Source organism: Acinonyx jubatus, chromosome B2 (genome assembly GCF_027475565.1).
Source record: "Acinonyx jubatus isolate Ajub_Pintada_27869175 chromosome B2, VMU_Ajub_asm_v1.0, whole genome shotgun sequence".
NCBI classification, from domain to species: Eukaryota; Metazoa; Chordata; class Mammalia; order Carnivora; family Felidae; genus Acinonyx; species Acinonyx jubatus.
In genome coordinates this window covers 108,745,280-108,765,753 of record NC_069385.1, presented here as the reverse complement: position 1 = coordinate 108,765,753, position 20,474 = coordinate 108,745,280, and the positions used below count along the sequence as shown (strand labels likewise).

The 20,474-nt window shown below is 44.2% G+C and overlaps 1 protein-coding gene across 3 annotated transcripts in view; it reads right to left on the bottom strand.

Moving 5' to 3' along the window:
* Nucleotides 1-188: 188 nt before the first annotated feature.
* The window catches only part of XPO5 (exportin 5), a 48,395-nt gene continuing 28,109 nt past the window's right edge, over nt 189-20,474 (bottom strand). For 2 of the 3 annotated variants that reach the window (XM_015071212.3, XM_027057661.2), the window contains 13 exons: nt 20,015-20,196; nt 10,411-10,511; nt 8,538-8,634; nt 6,977-7,113; nt 6,230-6,327; nt 5,628-5,674; nt 5,083-5,180; nt 4,464-4,526; nt 3,248-3,330; nt 2,682-2,789; nt 2,410-2,547; nt 2,064-2,228; nt 189-1,904 (listed from right to left, as the gene is read on the bottom strand). In XM_015071212.3, the coding sequence (XP_014926698.1) occupies nt 1,767-1,904; nt 2,064-2,228; nt 2,410-2,547; nt 2,682-2,789; nt 3,248-3,330; nt 4,464-4,526; nt 5,083-5,180; nt 5,628-5,674; nt 6,230-6,327; nt 6,977-7,113; nt 8,538-8,634; nt 10,411-10,511; nt 20,015-20,196 (1,455 nt within the window). In that variant the 3' untranslated portion in view covers nt 189-1,766. Of the gene's footprint in view, nt 1,905-2,063; nt 2,229-2,409; nt 2,548-2,681; nt 2,790-3,247; nt 3,331-4,463; nt 4,527-5,082; nt 5,181-5,627; nt 5,675-6,229; nt 6,328-6,976; nt 7,114-8,537; nt 8,635-10,410; nt 10,512-20,014; nt 20,197-20,474 lie in introns of those variants that run through there. The other variant, XR_003419602.2, reaches the window with a different exon arrangement.

Here is a 20,474-nt window from a genome sequence, read left to right as displayed (position 1 = left end):
GAGAGTGGTATGGGCTGCTTGGTCTAGGTCTGTCAGGAATAGAGGTCTTTTTCTGGCTGGCATGCTGTTTGAGAAAGCTTGACAGCAGGTTCATGGTCACAATTCTTCCTGTCCAGTCCCTTTAGCAGGATGCTCCGGAGCAATGACCCTAGAGTATGTCACTGGTTTGAAAAAGGCAGATGGGGACCTTTCTGTATGAAACGGAGATTTTTACTGACATGCAGATGTGCTTTAGAGTTAATGTTTCTACAAAAAGGTTCTATAAACAATAGAAAACTTCTAGCATGAAGTCACAGGATGTTAAAAATACTACAGCACAATAAATACAACTGTGCCCTCCACAGCCCCAACCATAGAGAGGAGTAGGCAGCCATCAAGTTTGGAGGGAAACATGCTTTGAGATGGCCTTCATAGTCAATAGGAAGCACCCCAAAGCACCACCCGGAAAGAGGGCATGGGGCAAACCTGTGCCATAGAAACAGCTACATAGAACTTCCAAGTCCCATTTCCCCAGGTTGGCCTTTTTCCGACCCTGCCCAGGGACCACCAGCTCACAGGTGGAGCTTGAGCCCAGGCTGTTCTGCACAGTCCTTACCAAAACTGTCATCAGTGGACTGGATTGAGGACAGGTCTCTGTACAGAATGCAGACATACTCTATATGGTTTCTGTATAAATGAAGCCTGTATATGGCCAGTAGTGATCTCAAGGCTAGAGTCTTGCATTCACATCGCCTCTGCTTACAGGGCCATCTAGTGACCTTGAGAACAGAGTGGAGCCTCGCAATACAGGTTGTGACAGGAAGGCATATTTTTTCTTCTGGAAATGGTCCATGAGAGAAGTGACCAGGGACCCAAAAGACCAGGAGATTTTTGAAGGCACCTGGACTCAACTAGTCCTAGGAGAGAAGACCAGTGGCTTTGCCAGCTGCTTGTCACAGACATAGCCTAGCTGGTGTGCATTATCCTCAGATGCCAATGGCATCACGTGACACTAGATAGGGTACTGTGGCTCTTATGCCTGAGTGGACCCTGGGGCTGGGGAACCCACACTGAGGGACTGTGCATGGAATACGTATGAGCTCTATAAGGGGGTGCCAGAAAGTACTCCAGAGAGTGGCCCAGCCCTGGTCCCTGATGGTACCACACTTGACACTGCATTCAGAGCCTAGCAGTAGTCTGTACCATGGATCCCATCAGGTGACCAGATTCTTGCTCAAAACGGAAAGGAAACTGGCCAGATTCAGTTCAGCACTCAGCACCTGACCCAGACATGCCCCTGAGGGATGGGGAAGGTTTTCCACCAGCCCAGCAGCAAAGGGACTCAGTGGGGCTTGCAGTGGCCCAGGCAAAACTCTGGCGTAAGCAGTGCGGGACCAAGCCCTTGTGCAAGCCCCGCTAGTCTCAGTGTTGGGTGTAGCACCCCTAGTGACCCCTCTACACAGGTGTATGGCTACATGGGGATGGGAGGGCTTGGGGAGTAGGGCCAGTCTGCTCTAGCTTTTCTTTCTTAGAAAAGGTGAAACTCCAAGTAGAATGATGGGAGATCTAGACAGAATGGTGTGAGCGCAAACTCCCTTTCTTGATACCTTAGGTATCATTACTTGTGCCTTGCACAGAGCCCACTCTCTCCAGCTCCAGACCTGGATTTCTCTCCAGGCTGACAATGGTGGAAAGTGAAGTGGCGGTGGAGAGGGGCCTAGAGATTAGCTATGAAGGGGAAGAAGAGATGACAATAAAGGCCAAGGAAGAATGCCCAAAAGTTTGATTCAGGGTTCAAAGATGGTGGCCAGGCCGCCCTCCTCGTTGTCCAGCACCTCCGTCTCCAGCATTGGCTTTGTTTTTTTGAAAAGTGAGGGAAGATTCTTAATGTGGACTTCTTTGCGGAACTGTTCTCCTAAGGGTTTCTGTGGAAAACAAAGGAAAAGAATTGATGCTGGGCCCCGAGTAGTGGGTTGTTTCAAAAATTATGACTACAGCTGGCGTCCGGTCTGCCTGTACACATGGTCTAAGAAGACCACTAGGGTAGGTCAAGCTGGGAGCACCAGGGAAGGCGCATGACCTACCCCGATGCAGCCAGCAATGAGGCGTTTGAATTGGTCCTTCCGGCGCTTGTCCGCCACTTTCTGCAGAGAGGGGTTCAACAGCTTGCAGTCAAACTGGTCCAGAGAGTCCTTCTGTATGTCCGGAATCTGCTCCATCACAGCTCTTATCTCCAGGTACCTGGGACGCTGTGGAGTGGGGATATAAAACCACTCAATGGGGTAGGTTGGGCCTTGCCACCTTTCTTATGACCCCACCACACCCACCTCTTTGGGCAGCTGTCTACTTTTATGAAGTCCCAACTGCCTGGGAGCAGGCCCCTCAACATGAAGCTGCAGCCAGCCCTGCCTCTGTGCTTTCTGCACTCACCAGTGCCTCGTATATCTGGAAGGCCAAGTGGACCAGGGAAGCCATGCAGCCGTCGTGCTGCCCGTGCGTCTGTAAGCCCTTCAGCACGCTGGTGAAAAGCCATGTAACAGCATCTGCGAGCAGTGTCCCCGACAGCACCTGGGGACACAGCTGTGCTCAGGGCCAAAGGATTATTCTCTGAAAGCCCCAGCAACCCGATTCTTCCAACTGATTCAGTCAATCCTCATGACCCCAGCCTTTCATAAGGAGTGAGAAGGGGTGAATAACCATACTTGTTTGAGCAGAGGCCAGCAGAGCTGTGTGGTCGTCCTCTGACAGGACAGAGTATCCTTCCAAGCAAGGGAATTGAAGGCTGTAATTAATAGCGCCGTACAAACATCCTAGCAGAAAAGGATGAAGGATTACAATGAGAAAATTTACACATTAATTTTCTGAGTATTCCTATACATGAGGAGCTGGGATTTTAACAGGTGAGGAGGAACATGACAAAAATAGCAACTGAGGACAAACTTACTTCCTCTCTATGTATATCAAGCAGTCAAAAAGAAGAAAAAACCACCAATATAGAAGTGAAAACCAGTGTGCAAGGAGACCAAGCTCAGGCCTGGGGGAGGCTGAACACCACAGTGTGCCCGTGTGTTTTTCTGAAAGCCTCTGCCCATGCTAGCATGGGAGACACCTTGACCTTTTCTACTGCTTTCTGGAGGCTTTAGGAACCAGGAAGTTAATAAAGCAGCATTAGCCCCCAAAATTCTTTGATGGCATCACAGATTGAGAAAAGTGGAAACTGGTGCCATACCAGGAAAGGAGAAAAACATCACCTGTCCCCTCCACACACCTCATGCTTCATTAGACATTTGCCCAGGTCTGTAAGCTCCGCCATGGCTGAGGGGGCTACCTCTGTGGCCATCATCTCTTCATCTGTAAGCAGAGAGATATTAAGCTTCATCCTTTCAGAACAGAGGATCCTGTTCTGATAGAAGTCCACCAAGTAAAGGAAACCTGAGTAACCTGGGCTGACTGGTAAGTAAGTAGTCCTGGACAGCCCCCCAACTTCATGGAAGGGTGTAGAAGCCCAGCTCATGGCAGGTCTAGAGACACATCTGGCTGCAGTCAGTTACACATCCAACTTCCACTCAGGTCATGATCTCATGGTTCATGAGTTTGAGCCCTGTGTCAGGCTCTGTGCTGACAGCTCGGAGCCTGGAGCCTGCTTCAGATTCTGTGCCTCCCTCTCTCTCTGCCCCTCCCCCACTCACACTGTCTCTCTTAAAAAAAATAAACAAAAACAAAAGAGAAAACAGTGGGAAACTCTGGACAGTTACTTAAAAATGAGGACCCCACTGTAGCAGACACTTAGTTACTGGGGATGTAACAGGAATAGGAAAAAGTCCCTTCCCTGATAGTTTACATTCTAATGAGGAAGACAGGTGACAAATGAACAAGTGAAATAAAACAATGTCAGGCAGTGATAAGTCCTATGAAGAAAAATAAAGCAAAGGAAGAATAAGCGTGGCTGGGTTGTTTTTTATGTTTTATTTATTTTTTGAGAGACAGAGAGAGGGAGAGAGGGAGAATGGGTGGGGGAGAGGCAGAAAGAGGGACAGAGGATCTGAAGCTGGTTCTGCGTGGACAGGCTGACAGCAGCGAGCCCAACATAGAGCTCGAACTCACAAATGACAACATCATGACCTGAGCTGAAGTCGGATGCTCAACTGACTGAGCCACCCAGGCACCCCACTAGTTTTTATAGGTTGGTTATGGAACACCTCTCAGAGGTGACAACTGAGCAGAGTATCTGAATGAAGCAGGGCAACAGGCCACGTATACAGTTGGGAGGAAAATTATCCTAATAGAGGAAATAGCAAGTGCAAAAGCTCTGAGGTGGGAGTATGCCGGAGGAACACAGCAAAAGAGCCAACAGAGAGAAAAGCTAGATGTACATCTCACCCACCCCAAACTGCTATTCTACAGGAACTGACCTGGCTACAAAAGGGATGATATTTAGGAGTCTAAGGGCAGACCTCTGAGGGCCAAACAACAAGCTCACTTACCATCTCCTTCTGTAGGGGGAGCAGTACCATGGTCAGCACCTTTCTTTGAAACACAGCATACCGCTAAAGCAAGAAAGTGGGGTTACTGGACTGAACAATAGCCACCTCAGGCCAATGAATTCCAAACGGTCTTCAGGCAGGTGAAGATGGGGGAAAGTGGGACACTGTCCAGGCACAAAATCACTTTTACCAGGAGAAACAGAGGTGTTTGACCAGACTGCTCTGGTCCCTCTTTAAGTTCAGCTAACTAGAGAGAAATTATAGGATTCTCGGAGAGTAAGTGACCAAAAGAGGAAGCCTGATACATCCTTGGTCTATTTTGGATCCCAAACAAATGAAATGACCAACAAAGAAAATTGGGCATCTTCATGTCTAAGAATTAATTCTCCATATTCTGACAAAACTAGGAAGTTACCCCTACCATTAATCGAAATTCCTCTTGCTTTGCAATTCGTAGAATGTCCTTAAGTTGATTTGACTACCTGGTTTCTATCTAATTATTTCTTAATTAATCTGTCAGTATTGCTGTAAAACATGCATTAAGGGAATTGAGTGAGTGACCAGTTCTTCTTCTAGAAAAAGTCTTCTCTACTACCCCTAATTCCCATATGCCACTTACTGATTAGGTCCATGACTTCTCGGGTTAACATCCTCACCAGTTGTTCCTCTAACATCTCTTGAGACTCTGGGTTTTCATCTGCGGTCTCATCTTCTCCACTGCAGAAAAGCAGGGGGCCAAGTTCCATGGGAGTGCAAAAGGGAAGGTCAAGGAAAACAGTGACCTTAACCAGACCCTCTGTGCTCATTTCCTTCTCCTGGCTCCCTGTGGTCTACATTTCACACAAATGTTGGGAACGGACAGCAACGATCCACTGAGGAAGACATTATTTGACAATATCCAGTTGGATAGAGGTCCTGGATCAAAATCCAAAGTGGATAAGGATGTCTCAGTATCCTCCTAAGGCAGCTGAAGATGCCCCCTATGAAGACTTGACCTGAGTATGCCTAATGGTCACAGACAAGCCATCTACCATCCAGGCTGAGGATGACCATAACCTAGTGCTTTCTAGCCTTGAATGGCAGAACTTCCCCTTCCCACTGTCTCTCATCTCCCACCCCAAAGCTGGCTGCCAGTACTTCCACAGGAGGAGAGATGTTCCTTACCACAGCAGGCTCCTCTGGTTGATGACGTGCCATTTTTGGGAAAGCCTCTGGGAAAACAAAAGGGAAATAAATGGCAGTAGTGGTGAGGAGGTTGGAACACACAATATCTAAGTCCACTTCATGATTAGAATTAGCCAAGGATGATTCTAGATCTCAATGACAGAGCCCTGGGAGACCCCATAAGGTAAACAAAGTGACGAGGACAGTGTACGAAACACTTCTTTGCTTCAAAAGGATCAACAATACTATAGAATTCCCAGGTCTCTCTGGACACATCTGTTCTCCACCCAGCTGGTCCTCCTGCTTAATTCCACCATCAGGGAAACAGACCCAGGGGAAGCACTCCCCTGACCACCTCTCCTCAGTTAATAGGAGGTCAGGAGCAGAAGTGGAGTCTGCAGGTCTTCAAGGGCAACCAAACCAGTTTAGTTCTCGGGGGTGCTCAATCCACTGCAGCAAGGAAAGTCTGCTGGAGTGGGACAGCTGTGTGGCCATCTGGACAGAGCCAGGAAATACTTTCAGGAACTCCTGACTTGCAAGACGCATGAGAGGCCAACCTGCCCAAGAGGCCTCTTTGCTATCCTTTCTGACCGATCTCTTACCATGTGGAGGTAGGTGAAAAGAGGTCCAAGGATTGGAGACACCAGGGCTTCATAGTGCTCTGGGGGACAGAAGAGCACCAGAGGCTTCACAAAGACCCATGCCGCGGCAGGTTAAGAAGTTTTAGAACATGAGCACATACCCCTCCCATTCCAAGGCATCCCCTCACCTGCCAGGCTGGAAACCTGCCAGGCAGCAGGCTATGCCCTCGGGCAGAGTCAACCCCCAAAGGACCTGCAAGATGCCATGGACATTCTGTCTTAACAGGCAAAACTCTTCAAGCTCTTTTCCAGAAATCCCAGGCTGCCCATTATGGGCACTTATTTGCCTGGAAGGAAAAAAGAAGAGGGACACCTTCATAATAAACTCTCTTTTACCATTCTCCTTGTAACTTCTGGGAAGAGAGATACTCTCGAAAACAGAAAAGAGTCCAAATGAGAATGAAGTATGAGGAGGCACCTGACAGGATACAGAAAAGAGATAAAAGCTTTTATCTTTCACATTTCCAAGAAGTGGGATGGTCAAGATCTACCCCTCAGGAGAACACTTTCAAGACCCCTGGACTGCCTTCATATTTTTCCTGCCGTTTATATGAATCTTTTTTTCTCTTTAATGTGGTTATCACACGCATAGATAAAGGATTCCATCTATTCCACACTGCTCAGCTCTGCCTCCTCCGGTGTCTGACAGCTGTTCCTGTCTTCAATCTTCTGGCCCTCTGGGTTATCTAGGGACTTTGGAAAGGATATGAAGCATGGGTCTGAGTCGGTAGTCGGGAATATTGTTCAAGTTGACAAAGGCCGAGCTGAGGAGCTGAGTAGCAAGGTGCTCCACGGTGTAAAAGTCCTGCTGCATGGAAGGACCTGCCTTCCCTAGGATATGGAAACTGTAAGGGAAAAACCACAGCATTTACATCCCACATTTGTTATTATTAGCTCTGAATGCCCCAGGAATTTCTAGTCTACACTTCTCAGCTAGAAAAGAAACTGCATTTACTCCTTAAGAGAACTTAAGCTTAATCAGTAACACACCCCTCACCCACCTTTAAGCTTAGACATTTGATAGATGTTTATTTATTTTGAGAGAGAGCACGAGAGCATGTGTGAGTGAGGGAGGGGCAGGGGGAAGGACAGAGGGAGGGAGGGAGGGAGAGAGAGAGAGAAAGAGAGAAAGAGAAAGAAAGAGAAAGAGGAGAAAGAAAATCCCAAGCAGGCTCTGTGCTGTCAGTGCAGAGCCTGACATGGGGCTCGATCCCATGAACCATGAGATGATGACTTGAACTGAAACCAAGAGTTGGATGCTCAACTGACTGAGCCACCTAGGTGCCCCGATGTAGCATCTTTTTAAAGACAGATGTTGGCACCCAAGAGCAACAATAGCAATCATTACTTCATAAGCAATATGGATTGTCAATGAAGATTCTCTTTTTGTTAGCTTGGCTGATTGGAGCGGTGGGTGACTAAGGACAATGCCTGGAGTGTGGTGTGCTACAGGAGGGCAAGTTACCTCCCCATCCTACAACCAGGACCCAAAGACAAAGTCCGGCTAGCTGCCTCCAGAGGCAGCCTGGGTGGCACAGTCAGTCAAGTGTCCGAGTCTTGATTTCAGCTCAGGTCATGATCTCACCGTTTTTGAGATCGAGCCCTGAGCTGGGCTCTGCACTTATAGTGTGGAACCTCCTTGGGGTTCTCTCCCTCTCTCTGTCCCTCCCCTGCTCATGCTCTCACAAAAAAAAGCAGCTATGAGTAGTGAGGGCTCTGAGAAAATGCATCACCACTCACTGTATCTTATACTGTGGTCTCATCATTTTATGCACTGGAAGCAGACAAGTTAGGCATAAAATCTCACTCAAGTCATGGCTAGGACTGAGGCACTATGACAATTATAAAAAAGCATACACGTGAAAGCCAGCCAGTTCATTTTGGTGTGACACTACAATCATTGGTCTCCTGTCAAATTCTTGCTTCATCTTACCTGTACACTAGAATTCTACATCGAAAGTCTTATCCATGACATTCCTTTACTATGCATGTCTAAAAAGAAAATATGGAGGGGCGCCTTGGTGGCTCGGTTGGTTAAGTGTCCAACTTCGGCTCAGGTAGTGATCTCACTTGTTTGTGAATTTGGGACCCACATCGGGCTCTGTGCTGACAGCTCGGAGCCTAGAGCCTGCTTTGGATTCTTGTCACCTTCTCTCTCTGCCCCTCCCCCTCTCACACTGTCTCTCTCTCTCTCTCTCTCAAAAATAAACATTAAAAATTTTAAAAAGAAATAAAAAGAAAATATGGGGAGATAGCGTCAGTTCCTTACCAGTTTTCATAGAGGGTGCAGAAGAAACGCTGCATTCTTTCCAAGACCGTTTTGTAGACAGGAGAGTCATTCAGTTCCAAGAGGGGCTGAGGTAATCCTACGGAGAAAGATGGGTCAGGAACATGCTGTTCTGCTGCCACGGGTCTTACCTGCCAACACTCTACAGCAGGCAGATATGGTTTGGAAGTGGGGGTGAGAAGTGCTGTAAATGCAAAACAGCTGGCTGAGTCTTCTACCAGCTGGAGGTGCTAAGAGCTTCCCTCAAAGTGACTGTTACAACACTGTTTTGGTGGGGAAAGGTGGAAACTATTTAAGTATGCAGGACTTCAGACTAGACCTGGGCACTCCAACTTTTGCTGGGGGGTTTCTCCAGATGGGACTTCTACCAAAACACACAATGACAGCTCAAAATGATCTCTCCAAAAGCACTGGGAATGCCCTCTTCCCTTTTTCAGTTGTGGAACCTCTTTTTCAAGCAGCATTTTAAGCAAAAGCCCAAGATATATAGCAGATCAAAATGATCTAATCATGAAACTAATGAAACCCAAAATGAAAACTAATCATAGTATAATTTAAGAGTTCTATAAGATCCAAAAGATCTATACATCCCATCAGAGACAGTTTTATATTTCAAGTCTTGCTCATGGCTGGAATCTGCTAGAGGGGAACTGTTTGTCCATTCTAGTACGTTTTGGGTCACCATCTATTTCTACAACAGGAATTCCTGGCTTAGTTTGAATGGCTGACTGGAGGCGAGGGTGATGGGTGGTAAAGCGACAGCTACTTTTTAAATTGATTGCAAGATATTTCTTGGAAGTTCTTCTTCTTTTTTTCCCCCTGTAATGTGGACCTTAATGCAGTGGTGCTACAGGAAATGGTCCAGGACCATGTAGGCCAAGACAGACACAAGTTCTGGAAAGGCAAACTAATACCCTTCCTTTCATGAATGTCACGGCTGGGGAATGCTCACTGCTTAATCACAACTAGGCCCAGGCAGAGGTTATGGCTGGGAATGAAGAGATACTGTGGGGACTGTGATGGTGAGCCAGCATGAAGCTTTAAAAATGGGCACACGGTTTATTTAGACAACACTGGATGTCTCTGGCTCTAACTTCTAACCACTGCCTTGCTCTCTATTCCAGCCACATGAGTCACCATTCTCTATTCCCTAGACATACCAAGTTCTTTCCTACATGCCTCAGGATCTTCTACCTGCCATTCTGCTTGCCCACAATGCTCAACATCTTCTCTTGCCCCCCAGCCTGATGAGATCTTTCCTACTCCTCCTTCAAGTCTCCACTAGGAGGTAGTCTTCTGACTCCTCTCCAACACTGGGTGAGGTCTCCCAATAAACACATGGCCACTTTCCTTCACAGCACATGTCACACAATTGCACAGTTATTTGCTAATGGGAAGAATGAGTTAAAGCAACATTCAAATCAAGGTAACAAATGGGAAACATGGTTTAGGATCTATTCCTTTGAAATTTTTGGTAACACATAATATTTTGCTAATTAAAGCAATTTGAACTTAACTATTTTAACACCTTTTTTCTTCACATATGAAAGCAGGAAAGTATGTTAATATCCTTCATGGCAGAAAACCGTGGTTTATTTATAATCTAAAGGCTCTGACACATGCCACTACACAGGGTTAACACAGGGGAAAAACAGCCCCCAAAGACCTCTATATGCTAAGATAATGAAGTAAACGCACTTGTTCCTAGAGACCCTGTAGGAACTCCATGACAAAAACAGTCAAGTAGTGCTAGGTGAGAAGGAGGTGATGACACACAGCACACTGAAGCTGCCTGAGGAGTCTGTGAGAGATTAGGCAAACTTCAAGACAAGAAAACAAAAGTTAGATTTCTTACCCAAAATAGCAGATTTTTCCGCTTCAAGCATATCCAGAGCCTTTGTGAAAGGCTCTGCCATCTTCGCTAGCATTTCTGGTGCATATAAAGTATTGTGAGTTCTGCAAGAAACAAGGATACTATGTGAACTTTTCCTAGTCTGCTGCAGAAGGAAAGAATGGGTTTCACCTTGCAATTAGGGTGAAATACTTTACATAGACAGGATCTCCCTGTCAACACTGCTCTCTGCAGGGAAAAGAAAATAGGGTATAAACATTTAAATGTTTCCCTGGAAACAGGAATAGAGTATTTGGTTGTATAGTATTCAACACCTAGAAGCAATCAAGACGAGAAGCAAATCCTACAGACAGCTGGATGGCATCACAGTCTAAAGCCAGAAAGGGAAATTCTTTTAATCCTGAGACAATTGCCTAAACACTCCCAATTTGCAGACTGCAGGTGACATAGGATGAAATGTCAGAGGCACTGTGTTTTTATAAGCAGGAACACAGAGAAGGTAATAAAATGCCCCTACTTTTCAGATATTTGGGTCTCACTCTAAGAGCATGGACCCTAGAATGCTCTGACAGTTGTTTCTGCCTCCTCAAAGAAGAGTCACAGTTCCCAACATGAGACCAAAATGACTCACCGGAGCACTCACTGGCTATGCATGGCTAGGGAGCAATGACCATAGGCCCGAGCTACCTGCCATCCACAGATGTCAGCCCTCTTGCCCATAACCAACGGCACCACTGAACCATCTACAGCCAGAGAGCATATCTACTTATTTTTCTTCTAAAAGTTAATTATAAAAACATTTCAAACAGAGAGAAAATTACATAAGAGACACCATCAGGATTAAATATTTAAGCAGCACACCGACCAGATCATTTTAGACCATGCTTATTTAAGTTTAAAAAATGCTCAGCACTGTTTTCTTTTCCAGTTTTATTTAAGTAATCTCTGCACCCAACATGGGGCTCAAACTCATGACCCTGAGATCAAGAGTCGCATGCTCTTCTGAGCCAGCCAGGTACCCTCAACATTGTACATCTAACCATTTACACTCAGTACAATCATTTAAACTTTTAGAATACCAATTAATTCCAGTATGTCTCCCCTGAGAGCTAGTAAGTTTACTCCCTGAGAGCTAGTAAGTTTACTAGTATGTTTACTCCCTGAGAGCTAGTAAGTTTGTCTCCATTTCTAGCAATGAGCTTTTCTGCAGAGGTATCCTTGGGTACATGTGCGAGAGTCTGTTGAATCACTGGATACTGGTGCTTTGCAACTCATGGGTTGCAGATACCTTCTCCCCGTCTGTGGCTGACTTGCTTACATTGATATTTCCAGTAGGCTTTATGCCCCCCGTTTTTCCCATTTTGGTAAAATACATATAAAATTGAGCATTTTTAAAAAATTTTTATTTTTAAGTAATCTCTACACTCAACGTGGGGCTTGAATTTAGAACCCTGAGATTAAGAGTTGCATGCTCTACCAACTGAGTCAGTCAGGCACCCCCAAATTTATCATTTTTAAGCATACAGTTCAGTGGTGCTACATACACTCATACTGTTGTGCAACCTTCACCACCCCCCTCCCCCCATTTTTGACTTATAAAACTGAAACTCTGTACCTGTTAAACAATATCTCCCCATTCCTCTCTCCCCCAGCTCCTGGCAACCATTATACTGTCTTTATGATTCTGACCATACTAAGCATCTTGTATAACTGGAACCATATAGGATCTGTCCTTTTGTGACTGGTTTATTTCACTTAGCACAATGTCCTCAAGGTTCATTAATGTTGTAGCATATTGAAGAATTTCCTTCCCTTTAAAAGCTGAATGATACTCTATGGCACCTAATCTATCACATTCATCCTCTGATGGGACACTTGAGTTGCTTCCACATTTTTTAAAAAAGATTTTATTTTTAAATAATCTCTATACCCAATGTGGGGCTCGAATTTACAACCCCGAGATCAAGAGTCACATGCTCTACTGACTGAGCCAGCCAGGGCACTCCTGCTTCCACGTTTTAGCTAGTGAATAGTCCTGCTATGAATTTGAGTATATAAATACCTCTTTGAGACCCTGCTTTCAATTCTTTTGAAAACTCACAACTGGAATTGTTGGATCATATAGCATTTTTTTTTGAGGAACTGTTCTTTTCTGCAGCAGCTGTACCATTTTATATACCCACCAACGCTGTACTCCCACGATTCATATTAGTTTGAGTGACCACAGGTTCTTTAGGTTGTTACTTTTCCCTTAATCTTTTTTTTCATTTTCAGCCTCATTAATTTCCATTGTCCTATCTGCACTTCTTTAAAAAAAATATTTTAGTAATCTCTACACCCAATATGGGACTTGAACTCATGACCCTGAGATCAATAGTTACATGCTCCTCTGACTGAGCCAGCCAGGCATCCCTGCACTCTGCTGTTGAAATCCGCCTTTGAATCTCCCTAGTGAATTTTTCATTTCAGTTACTGTACTTCTCAGCTCTAGCATTTTTTTGCTTCCTTTTAGGTTTTGTTTATTGATATTACCATTTTGTTCACACATTATTTCTTTCTCCACATCTTTATCTAATTCTTTGAGCATCTTTAAGACAGCTGTTTTATTTTCTTAATTAAAAATTTTTTTTAAATCTTTATTTATTTTTGAAAGAGAGAGAGAGAGCATAAATGGGGAAGGGGGAAGGAGATGCAGAATCTGAAGCAGGCTCCAGGCTCTGAGCTGTCAGCAAAAAGCCCAACGCGGGGCTTGAGCCCATGAACTATGAGATCATGACCTGAGCCGAAGTCAGACACTCAACCGACCGAGCCACCCAGGCGCCCCAAGACAGCTGTTTTAAAGTCTTTGTCCAGTAGATCTCCCATTAGATCTTCTTCAGAGACTGATTCTGTTAATTTATTTTCTCCTCTGAATGGGTCATATTTTCCTGTTTCTTTGCATGCCTTCTGATTTTTGGCTGAACACCAGACATTTGGGTCTAATCGTTGTGGTTAATTCTGAAAATCATATTCTTCTCCTTCCCCATCCTGTTGTTTGATTGTTGTAGGCTATCTCTGTGCCAAAGATCCACTGAGGTATTAACTTAATGGTTTTTCAGGTCTTTTCTGAGCCTTTCCCTGGTCATGCATGACCACTTTTTAATTTTCCCCCATATATGCGGTTGTTTTGGAATGCCCTAATCTTTAAAGTGTGGCTCACAAAAAGGAAAGGCAAAAAATGAAGGGGGGAAGGGACTGGCCCTTTAAATCTCCTCAATGTTACTTCAGTAGGAAGGGAAGAGGCTTACAACAATGGGAGAAGGTACAATAACCACTGCCAACTTCTGTATCTGCACCTCTGTGATCAGAAGTAGCAATCAGTGATCAGAGCACAGATCTCTAATATTTAGGGAGCTGGATCCATTTTGCTCACCCTGGCTCTGCAAGCTGTGTACAAACTGTTCCAGAAACACCAGCTGCCTGTCAAAGGGCTGGGGTCTGGGTAGCTGCTACTGTGCTAGGAGCTGATATTGATTGAAATTACCACAATTTGCTGTTCAAATCTTCCCCTGGAAGGTGCAAGCCTTCAAGATTCCAGAGTTCCAAAATCAACACAGATTCTGCCAATACAACTGTTCTCTAGATGGGGTGACAGATTCCTGGTGCTTCCTACTCTGTCATCTTCCTGGGCTTTAGTTTTTTTGTTGCTGTTGTTGATTTATTTATTTTGAGAGAGAAAAAGTGAGAACACGAGTGGGGGAGGGGCAGAAAGAGGGAGAGAGAATCCCAAGCAGGCTCCGTGCTGCCAGCGCAGAGTCCGACACAGGGCTTGAACTCACGAAACCGTGAGATCATTGACCTGAGCTGAAATCAAGAACTGGAGGTTTAACCAACTGAGCCACCCAGGCGCCCCCTCCTGGGCTTTTGTTTTAACACAAAGGTACTGACCTTTACCGTGATTTGTTTTTCTTGCATCTTGTTTAAGAAATCATTCACGGGGCAGGCAAATCTTTGACGGCCACATTAAAAAGGCTTCAGGAGCATTCAGAAAGGAGCAGTTAACTCTCATGGAGAGAATGAAGGGTCAGGTAACATTGGAGTTGAAGCCTGATAACTTAATAGGCATTTGAGGCAAAGAAGAGGAAAGGTGAGGGGGAACAGCATGAGCAAAGGTGAGCAAGAGGATGGCACACTTAGAAACAAGGTGGGGGCTGATACGCATATATTGCACACTAGTCTCATAGCCCTCCTCCTGTACCAAGGCAGGGGTAGAGGAAACTGCATCCTAAGTTGTGGCCTTGTGGTCATTCTTTAATTTATCTGAGCTTTCTGAGCCTGGCTGTGGCCTAGAGTCACTAAGCCATGGGCATGGATACACTAATAGCCAATTGTTGAATTGCTGCTAAATGCAGTTGTGCCCCAAGGTTGTGCTCATTTCCTGGAATGAAGAGTAACACAAAAGACTACATTTTTCCTTTTAAAGATTTTATTTTTAAGTAATCTCTACACCCAATGTGGAGCTTGAACTCACAACCTCAAGATCAGGAATCACATGCTCCACCAACGGAGCCAGCCAGGCGCCCTGAAAATTAATCATTTTGAAATGTATACAATTCAGTGGTATTTATGACATTCACAATGTTGTGCAATAACCAGCTCAACTTTTAAAGGTTTCACACCAGGGAACTATAGGGGCCAAGGACAGATCACATTCTTCCCCCATAACCATTAAGTAGAATAGTTACAGGGGGCCTGGGTGGCTCAGTTGGTTAAGCCTCCTACTCTTGATCTTGGCTCAGGTTATGATCTCACGGTTTGTGAGATGGAGCCCTACATCAGGCTCAGTGCTGTCAGTGTGAAGCCTGCTTGGGATTCTTTCTCCCTCTGCCTTCCCCTGTACACCTGCACTAAAAATGTAGGAACAATTAAGTAGTAGCAGGTTATCTCCATTTCTCCCATCCCGCAACTTCTGGCAACCACCAATTTACTGTTTCTATAGATGTACCTATTCTAGATATTTCACACAAAGGGAATTACACAATAGTGGTCTTCTGTGTCTGGCTTCTTTCACTTAGCATAATGTTTTCAAGATTCAGCTACATTATAAAATGCTAACAGTACTTCATTCCTTCTTATGGCTGAACAAAATCCCATTATGTGCACGTACAAGGTTTTGTTCATCCATTCAACCACGGAAGGACATTTGAGTTGTTTCCACCAAATGGCTACCGTGATACAGTGCTGGAAGAACAACTGTCAGCAAGTATTCGTCTGCGTCAACAAGTGTTCGTTTGTGTACTTGTTGGCAATTCTTTTGGGTACATATGTGTGAGTGGAAATGCTAAGTCGTGTAATTCTATATTTAATTTTCTGAAAAGTTGCCAAAGTATTTTCCATAGTAGTTGAACCATTTTACGTTCCCATAGGCAATGAACAAGGGTTTCTCCTCATCCTTGTCAACACGTAGAATTTTGGTTTTTTTTTTAATTATTACTTTTTGGGGCACCTGGGTGGCTCAGTTGGTTAAGCCTCCAACTTCAGTTCAGGTCATGATCGCACAGTTTGTGGGTCTGAGCCCTGCGATGGGCTTCGTGCTGACAGCTCAGAGCCTGGAGCCTGCTTCAGATTGTGTCCCCCTCTCTCTCTGCTCCTCCCCCACTCACATTCTCTCTCAAAAATAAACATGAAAAAAACATTTTTTTAATTAAAAAATTATTACTTTTTATTACAACCATCCTACTGAATGTGGAATGGTAGCTCATAGTTTTGATTTGCATTTTCCTAATGTCTAATGATGATGAGCATATTTTCATGGGCTTGTTGGCCATTTGATAATTCTTTGGAGCAATGTCTGTTCAGGTTTTTGCCCATTTTTTTAACGTTTTAATGTTTATTTTTATTTTTGAGAGACAGAGCATGAGCGGGGGAGGGGCGGAGGGAGAGGAGGGGGAGGGGGGAGAAGGGGAGGGAGAGGGAGAATCCAAAGCAGGCTCCAGGCTGTCAGCACAGATACTGACGCAGGGCTTGAACTCACGAACCATGAGATCATGACCTGAGCCGAAGTCAGACGCTTAACTGACTGAGCCACCCAGGTGCCCCTCTTTTGCCCATTTTCTGACTGGGTCATCATTCTACAGGTCTTATGGCAGCACCGAATTATTTTGAGAATTAACTTTATAGTGAATTGAGACTGAGGAGTTTGAAACTGAGAAGTTTGAGTCCCCTAACTTTGTTCTTCTTTTTCAAGATTGGTTTAGCTTTCTGGGGCCCCTTGCAATTCCATATTAATCTGAAGATCCCAACTTTTCTATTTCTGCAAAAAAGGCCATTGGAATTTTAACAAGGATTGCATTGAATCTGCAGTTTGCTTTGTGTAGTTTTCTATCTTAACAAAATTAAATCTTCCAATTCATGATTATGGGATTCCTTTCCATTTATTTAGATCATCTTTAATTTCAGGAATGTTTTGTACTGCTCAGTGGTCTCCATCTGACCCACTAGGAATGACACTGTCCAACAGAAATATGATGTAAGCCACATAAGCCAATTAAAATTTTCTAGCCAGGCAAACTTAAAAAAGCAAAAACAAGTTACATTAATTATATTTTAATTAACCCAATGCACCAAAAAAAAAAAAAAAAAAAAAATCAAAAACAAAAAACAAAACAAAAAACCCATCATTTCAACATCAATACAAAAAATTATTAACAAGATATATCACATTCCTTCTTTGTACTAAGTATTTGAAATCTGGTGTGTATTTTATACTTAAACCTTACCTCAATTCAGATTAATCACATTTCAAGTGCTCAAGAGCCAGTCTTGTGTTATAAGGCTATTTGACAAGGAGTTAAAACTCAAAGCTCCAATACACAACTGGAGGGAATGTAAATGAGCACATCCCTTTAGAAAACTATCTGGTTCTAGACGTCTATAAAACCGAAAATAGGGGCGCCTGGGTGGCGCAGTCGGTTAAGCGTCCGATTTCAGCCAGGTCACGATCTCGCGGTCCGTGAGTTCGAGCCCCGCGTCGGGCTCTGGGCTGATGGCTCAGAGCCTGGAGCCTGTTTCCGATTCTGTGTCTCCCTCTCTCTCTCTGCCCCTCCCCCGTTCATGCTCTGTCTCTCTCTGTCCCAAAAATAAATAAACGTTGAAAAAAAAAAAAAAACCCGAAAATATGCATATCTTATAAACTAAGAACTCCACTCCTACATGTAGGATTCTGTCCCAACCCAACAGAAATTATGTGTACACCAAACACATTTACTAGAATACAAACTGCAGCACCACTGCACTGTTTGTCATAATGAAATGCTGGAAACTACTGAAAAGTCAATGCTAAATGACCAAGTGACAGCATAATTACATGATAGACTACCACACCAGCAACGAGAATGAACAAACCACAACTACATGCAGTAACTTGGATGACTCTCACAAACATGTTACTGAGCAAGAGAAGCCAGACAAGAAGGCATGCATGCTTCTGACTAATAAAGCTCAGAAAACCAGGCAAAATGTTGAAAGGCAAGAATAGTGGTTACCCTTGAGGAGTGGGTTAATGACCGTTTGCTAATGCTGTTTGTTGATCTGGATGCTGATCACACGGATGTGTCCGCTTTGTGAAAATTCATCTACATGCACCCGTAATTCCTATCCTTTTCTTGTATCTGTTTGTGCCCTTATATACTTGAAGATAAAATTTACTGAAAAAACAAGACAAAACTCTAATAGCTCCAGATGTACATGACTTAAAAGAATGGAACTGCTCCATAACCATGGTAAACACTTTTCAAAATCTCTTTTGATTGACTTTGGGATTTTCCAAAAACACTGAACTCTTAGAAAAGTATAGGGACAACCATACTATTGAGGTCTCGCCAAAATAGAAACGAACCATCTTTCCAAGTCTGGGTTCTTACCACATGGCCTCCAGCCACAAGCCTAGAAAGGCCCAGTTGATGTGTGTGTTGCTACCCGGCCTCATCACTTTCAGTTTTCTCCAAGCTACAGAAGAACCTTTTGGTTTTAAAAACATCAATATGGAAAAAAAACTTTCCTTGATTAAATATTTTACTACCTTCTCAGTATGCACGCCCTACTTCTTTATTGAAATCTTTCTTCTTTTTGAAATCAGAACAAAATACTGCCTATTTCCACAGACATATCCCCAGTGACCACTCTTTCAGATACTCCAGCTCTCCAATTTGGTCAACATTAAGACCTTTGATTCTCAGGCTGATGATCTAGGGAGTATGCTTCTAGGGCAGCGTCCCAAAGACATGAGTAATTTGGCTCGCCCAGTTGAGATGCTGCTCTTCCCACCGAGTAAGAGGCCAAAAGCACTGGAACGGAGCTCTAACGTACATATAACTCAGAAATACTATAAAATATAAAAAAGGAATCAAACTTTGCCTTGGCCAGTAAGAACTAAATTCTAGCTATAACCTACTTTTCACCATCGAATGTCCCTGAATCATCAAATATACCTCAGGTAACCGACAAGCCTAGGCTTGGCCTACTTCCACTTTACACTAGGCTCCTATGATTTATAACAGTGACTCTGAATCTTTAGTGTATGCACAAACCAACTGGGGATCTTGTTAAAAAACAGATTCAGATTTAATACTAGAGTGGGGCCCCAATTCTGTATTTCAGACAAGTTCTCAGGTGACACTAATGCTGCCGGTCTGAGGAGGAACATGTATCATGCTTTCCTCTGCCACGTTCAGCCACTGCATGTTTGGTCCATTTGAGAGTCATTATTCATAAATTCAGATGAGCTCATTTGAATACCACCCAGAAGGACTACTAGAGAAAGCAACTGTCCTGCTTCCAACAATTTGTTTAGTGACAAAAATCTGGACAAATAAAACCTAAAGTAAAAAGCAGGGATAAAGCATAAAGAAGTCGGGGTGCCTGGGTGGCTCAGTAGGTTAAGCGTCCGACTTTGGCTCAGGTCATGATCTCGCCGTTCCGGAGTTCAGGCCCCATGTCTGGCTCTGTGCTGACAGTTCAGAGCCTGGAGCCTGTTTCAGAGTCTGTGTTTCCCTCTCTCTCTCTCTGCACCCCCTCCCCCACTGCTCACGTTCTCTCTCTCTCTTAAAAATAAATAAACATTAAAAAAAAATTAAAGGGGCGCCTGGGTGGCTCAGTCGGTTAAGCGTCCAACTTCGGCTCAGGTCATGATCTCCTAGTTAATGAGTTCGAGCCCTGTACACTGGGCTTTGTGCTGACAGCTCAGAGCCTGGAGCCTGCTTCAGATTCTGTGTCTCCCTCTCTCTCTCTGCCCCTCCCCTGCTTGCACTCTGTCTCTCTCTCAAAAATAATAAACATTAAAAAAAAATTTTTTTTTTAAAGTATAAAGGAATAGAGGAACACAGAGGAAAGGCTCAAAATGAGAAAAGCCATTTTGGGATTAGGTTCCACGTGTTCACTTGGACAGCAACACTTATGCAAGCGAGAGCTAGAATTATTTTTAAAAAGAGACCCCAATCTAGAGAGAAAGAAGACCTAATCCCCCATTTACTACCACCATGATCTGAAGAAATGTAAGGAGATTACACTTCTGAGATTCTTAAGGTAAAAGAAACCCACCGACAACAGAAAAACTATTATTCCAACTCACCTTATAAGGGCAAGCAAATTGTCAAGAAGTTTCAGAATCTGTTCTGTGCAAGGGTTACGGAAGATTGGATTGCCACTGGGTGTATAACCCACGACAAATCCCCCAGCTTTGGCCTCTTCTAGGTCAGTGGGCCAGCAAGTTCGCTTCACAACACCCAGAATGCTATATACACAAAAGCTCATCTATAGAAAAACATAAAACAAAAGATACCCATAAAGAGCAAGAAAAACCACAAGTGTTATTATGTGTATGCAATGTTATGGCAAACGTGATACAGAAGCCGGAGAGAAGGAAAGGAGCCCCATTTATTTAAATAAATTCCTGTCCCTTCTTTTAAGGTCAATCTAAGAGGGATCCTTTCATTGCCATCTTTAGGACCAGTGGTAGGCTCTAGAAGTTTCCTTTACATGAGGTTGTCCTTCCAGAGGCTGCACTGACCCTCTTGTAGGATCCCAATTAG